Below are 5,866 nucleotides of genomic sequence, written 5' to 3' on the forward strand. Positions count from 1 at the left end.
GCTCCTATAAAAGAATTCAACGAGAAATCCAAAGGTAAAATAGAAGGCTTAAAAGATTTTATTGCATACAAAGAGGAAATGCTCCGGAGATTTCCTGATTGGAAGCCCTCTTGGAAGGAACACACTACTGTTGTAATTAGCAAGACCTACCAATTGATAAAGGACCTTGCAAAAATGTGAGAAGATGATATTAAGGCAGAACGGCCTTTATTTTGGCCAATGTTGGTAATGACTTGCGTTCAACATGTGGTCTCTTTGAAAATGAGTTTGAATCGTTGCTCCCACATCCATATTGTGGACCCAAGAAGAGAGAGTTTATGTCACAAATAGACATAGATGTCCATTGTTTTGTTGCAGTTCGACCATCAGATGATGAACATGAGAACGTGAAGTTTTGGGTTGCGAAAGTAGTTGACATGAGCATGGATGACCGGGGGAGAATATCATGAAAATTATTGTAGAGTCCTTTGAAGGCTGTGTGGGGAACCTATCTTGATTTTGCCGGTATGGCATCATATTTGTGTGATCATGGTGCCATTTGTGCCTTTATACTCTCATGAAATAGGTGCCAAGGCTCTACGTTGTCTTATTTTGTTTGACTCTTCAGGTCTCATTATAATCCAGGCCAACATGTTGTGCATCTTGAGTCATCTCGCGATAACGACTGTATGCTTCGAGGCTGTGATACCACCTTGTAGTGAATCAAGGTCTTGTTGGAGGCTCAGGCTGGTAGCTTGAGAGCACTTCCCCACGAGGGCTAGCAGCTATGAGTGAGTAGAAATAATAACAAAATTAACTGTTCCCATGGACTGCTAGCCCTGCTAGTCCAGCATTCCAGGGCTAGGCTAGAGTTCCAATTTTTCAAGATTCTGGCTCAACATTCAGCTGCTACTGCTGAAATGTGCTGGCAAACGAAAATGGAGCAAAACTATTTCTAATGAATGGAAACGAAGCATGTGTCATCAGACATTATATCATGGATCCAGAATGGTCATTTCAAAGCGGACCTTGAGCTGCTCAATGCCTAGTTGAAGGTGTATGCAAAGTATTGTGCCCATCGGATATGCTTTGCATCGTCGATCCAGCATAAAACACTATTTTTTCCTTATTCCTTCACGGATGTAAACAAAACATCTCAAGCTTATTCCCTAGCATTTGGAGCTGCTTCTACACTACAACATTTACAGCGGTATGATATGAGCCAAGGGGCAGGAAGGAGAACTAAGATAACAGTACATTGTATAGTAGTTGTCTGAAAAAGGAATGGGTCCCAAACCATGAAGCAATTTCCTCGAGGGGATCACTCATCATATGTAACTATATCACGTGAGTTCAACAGAAGGATATTTTTTATTTCTAAAATTTACAGAAATAAATATACATAAGGGACTATTTAAAACAGTTCTGAAAAAAATTTACAGATTTGTATAAAAAAGGGGTACATTTTATTAATGAAAAATTTACAGATAAGGTATTTTAGAAATAGGCCTTGAACGCACGTGATATAGAGGGTTTATACATAGTGACCCCCCCGAGGCAATTTCAAGACTTTCCACAGAGACAGTCATAGTATCCTGGAAATCAAGGTCAAAGAAAACAAAGAAGCACATGGGGTATGATGTAGAAGATAAAATAAAATTATCGCAACCAATTATTATGCACATTACAGAGTTCATAAAGATGCTCGCCCAGGAGGAAGTAGAAGGAGATAGCGCAAATGAAGAATGCCCATGATAACACCATTCAAATATCGAGAAAGAGTGAAGGTGGTGGTGGTAGTCAGCAGATGAGAGTGAATGAAGATGGCACCCAAGCGATAAGTGACGACAGAAAGGACATTCTGAACAAGTAAATGTTTGGATCGCTCATTTCTATGATCATGATAGAAAAGGACATTCAAACAAGCAAATGTTTGGATCGCCCATTTGTACTAAACTCATTGTAAAGGAAAAATTAAATTATTGAAAAGGCCACAGGAGATCCTTTGTACAAAGACTCATCCAGAGCAATATTTGTTGTAAAACTTATGACATGATAATGTAAAATTACAAGCATAGCTATTGCTATTTTTTGGAGTACAAAAGAGGCTTCCATCATGTCTCATGTCTATATAAACCTTTTAATTTCTTGAATATTCAAGAGTGTTATAGTTTTCAGCATTGAAAGTAAAAAGAGTCTTACAGGTCTCTTATGTATTCAATATAATTTTTATAAACAAGAAATACAAATTTAGGATTTAATAGTAGTTTTTGCATTATTTGTACAACATTGTAGAGAGATATTTTGAAATGTATTATGTGAAAATGATAGTGCCAGAAAGTAAACTTTTGATTCTCCAATGACAGTTTCATAAAGTAATTAGCTTTTCATTTGGGAAAGATTTTAAGGAATAGTCCAAAAGTAGACATATGAGTCCAAAATTAATGAAATAAGTGTTAACACTGAAGAGTGCTTTCTCTTGGAGACGAAAGTTCTGCCTCCATGATGAGGATGGGCTATGGTAAAGAGTGCTTTCGCCATTGGAACCTGTAAAGACTCGTCTACTTTTATGATGATTAGTTTGCACGTTCGCTGTGAACGAAAAATATCTTGTTCACATATCTTGAAGACAGAGACTTGAGAAGAATCTTGTCACCCCAAGAAGCAAACAACGCAAAAGGAGATCGAGTGCGACTCTTGGTTTGGGCATATCCTTACCGGATGTATGCATTACGGTGGTGTTGGTGATAGTCTACGCATATCTAATGCCAGCCTTTGCAATCAAAATGCTGTCTAAGAATTCATATGAATGCACGAGTATAGAAGAAAGATAGAGAGAATTCGAACTTGGAATACAATTGAAGATTATATCGCCTCCGTGGAACCTGGAATAGGAATGAAGATGAAGACGCTATGATTACGACACCTCCATCCAGTGCAAAGCAGCATTCTCTGATGCCATATCTGTCAACAAAAGATTACAGTGTTTTCGAGAAGAAGATGTATGCGTGTTTTTCAGCAGCCATTGATAATTGTTTGGAAGGGATTTTTTTTAGTCCGACAATTTCTCTACGAGTTTGAATCAAAGCTATATAGAAGACAAAGCGAGATGGAGATGGATGGAGACGGAGATGAAATGCAAGACATGGAAGAGAGGAGACGTTTTGAAGGTTCAAACGCTGAAATGCGAGACATGGTAGGCTGCCTGATAAAAAGGTTGGTTAAAATCCCAGGCAACCATGCAAAGGCTTTTGATCCACCCAAGCAAGAAGGTGATTACAGCTCAGGTCGCCTTGCTGAATGCTGCATAACGAGTTTTTCTAGTACATGATCCTTCAGCCTGCCATATACACGGAGACATTCATCTGTGGCCTGCTGAATCAATCTGTTAGCAAATGCCGATTCCACTGGTCCATGTTGCTTCCTTATTTGGATTGCTAGTCGTGAAGCTACACATAAAGTGCGACGATGGCCTGGCACTGCAGCCTGCATGGCTTCCATCAGCTCCACTGCAGCTGAATCTGGAGAAACTGTTTCCTGAGTACTAGCTGAGTCCTCCATATTGATATACCAATTTACCAAGAAGGATGCAGAATAAGCAGCTAGAATCCACTGCTTGTGAAGTCTTGTCACGTTGCTCAACGAACCAATTATCTCCTTCAACCTGCCATAGATAGCAAAAAGCTGCATGGATGTAGGGCGGCTTGGTAGCAAGCTTGATGCAAAACGTTGTGTGGATGCAGGGAGCAAACTGTTAGATTGGAGTGACTGCTTGAAGATTTTATATATAGATTCAAATTGCTGGGAAACTTCTTGAAGAGAATCTTGCAGAGACCTCTCAAATCTACATCTCTTGCAGTTACACAGGAAATCCCAAGCTTCACAAGCTTCCTCACGTAAATTGAGAGGAAGAAAAATATCGCAGTAGGAAATTGTGATCTCCTCTCCGGCTTCGATGTCAGCACTGGCGTGCACAAACATGGCTTTCCCTACATCTAGCCGGTTAGCATTCGGAAGACAAGAATGGTTGATGAACGATGGAAGCAACCATAGCCCAGCATCTGTCTCGCCCTCAAATGCATTCAGCCTCAGTACCTCACGTATACGCTCCACATCAATCTGCAAATCTTCTTCCGTTCTTTCTTCACCAGTAGACTCCAACACGCCCATGGATGGCACCTCCATGCTGCTCTGCGAAGGGGAATGCGCAAGACTGTAGAGCTTGCCCAAGAATTCTTGTGAGGCCATTGCCAAGCTCACGATCTCGGTCACCAGGTCCTCTTGGGATGTGTCGGTAATGCGCCCTCCACGGACTCGGAGACCCGTTATGTTTAAGGGATCCCGACGGCACACTGCCATGGCGTTGCTGATCAGCAGCACCTCACCAGCCTTCACGTTTTTGGACGCAAACAATCCACGGCCACGCCCATCTGAGGTCATCTTGACGACGACGGGGCCAATGTAGTCGGCACAATCGGGTACTTGGGCTGGCGATCCGTCGAGCTGACGCAATAGAAATTCAGATATATCAGTCGGAAATTCATCTCCCTGCTGGCTCTTAGACTTCAAGCAGGTTTTGATGGCGTCCAGCTCCGATTGAACTTCCTTGGACTCTGGCTGCTTCGCCAATACCCTCTCCAAGCAACTCCGTGCTTCCTCATACCGCCTGAGGCCACTCAGAGCCCTCCCTTTCCTGTACAAACTCTTGGCATGCTCTTCGTCGATTGCCAAAGCAGCCTCGCAGTCAGCCACTGCTTGACTGTGATTGTGCAGCTTCATCCATGCTTCCGCCCGATTGGAGTAAGCCAAAACAATATTTTGCGACGGATTGCCTTGCATCAGAGCACCTTTTGGTTCGTTCGAGCTCTCACCTCTCTTCTGTCGAAGGAGATCCACGCTCTTCTCTGCTAGCTGGGCTGCTGCGATGGAATCAGTGTAGCAATGGATTGCCCCTTTCCAGTCTCTCTTTCCAAACTTGCGATTACCTTCGCTCCGCAGCCGATCAGGATCTCCATTAGCTGAGTTGGGAATGCCTCCTTTCTCCAAACTTGCGGGGTTATCAATCCGCACCATAAGCAATCCGTCAACAGCGCCACGCTTAAGGTATGGCTCTTTGACGGCCACCTCCGTTCCCTTGGGAAAGAGCTTCTGCACATCGGCATGAGAGCTTCGGGAAGGGGCAGCGTTGTAGATAGCCAGCTTGACAACCCTGCCAGTCTCGTCTTCCAGGCAAGTGTAGACGGTCATGGAGTCGGTGTATGCATGAACGCAGAGGGTTCCAAACAGGACTCGACCACCATGAGTCTTTCCAAGCTCCATCTGCGAAAGAGTGATAGGGGTAAGGCCCTGCAATGGGATGGAGGGGCGAGAGCGTTGGTTGAAAGCCCTGTCGATGAGGGCTGTGCCGAGGCGGCTGCTGTTCATGGACTCCCACTGCCGGAAGCTTTGCTGGAAGGCCGCCAAGACATAGGCTTTGTCGAACTCAGGGGCGAGATCCTCAGGATCTTGGTAGAGCTTCAAGAAATCGTCCATCCTTGTATCTCTATCTCTCTCACTCGCCTGATTCCTAAAGCTTGCAATGCTTCAAACCTCGCTCAGTTTGCAGCGGAGCGCAGTGATTCCTAAAGCTTGCAATGCTTCAAAACTCGCTCAGTTTGTGATTCCTAAAGCTTGCAATGCTTCAAACCTCGCTCAGTTTGCAGCGGAGCGCAGATTGATGAATCGCAGTTTCTTTTCCCCTCCCTTCTCCTTATCTCCGTTCTCTCTCTTTCTCCGAACAGTTGGAGGTTGCAATAAAAGACTGACGATGAAAGCTTCCAAGCCGCTGATGATATTGATCATCTAAGCTCCACCTCTTGCTTTCATGGATTTCTTTCGCACGCAACAG

At 43.8% G+C, this 5,866-nt stretch overlaps 1 protein-coding gene across 1 annotated transcript; it reads right to left on the bottom strand.

Moving 5' to 3' along the window:
* Positions 1–4,537: 4,537 nt before the first annotated feature.
* LOC147880355 (uncharacterized) lies at positions 4,538–5,511 on the bottom strand. Its single transcript, XM_087370592.1, has 2 exons — positions 4,683–5,511; positions 4,538–4,596 (listed from the first exon to the last, which is right to left on the bottom strand). Exons 1-2 carry the CDS (start codon positions 5,509–5,511, stop codon positions 4,538–4,540), a joined length of 888 nt encoding a protein of 295 aa, XP_087226718.1.
* Positions 5,512–5,866: the final 355 nt, after the last annotated feature.

The sequence above is a fragment of the Dipteris shenzhenensis genome, chromosome 32 (genome assembly GCF_047967505.1).
Source record: "Dipteris shenzhenensis isolate YYH24624 ecotype China chromosome 32, Dip_SZ_1.0, whole genome shotgun sequence".
Classification (NCBI taxonomy): Eukaryota; Viridiplantae; Streptophyta; class Polypodiopsida; order Gleicheniales; family Dipteridaceae; genus Dipteris; species Dipteris shenzhenensis.

Bases quoted from the DNA above. Each gene is read 5' to 3' on its own strand.
- LOC147880355 (XM_087370592.1), bottom strand. From the start codon at position 5,511: ATGGACGATTTCTTGAAGCTCTACCAAGATCCTGAGGATCTCGCCCCT. The intron at 4,597-4,682 runs GTTTGTACAGGA...TTGGCGAAGCAG, and splicing joins CGACGAAGAGCATGCCAAGA to CCAGAGTCCAAGGAAGTTCA.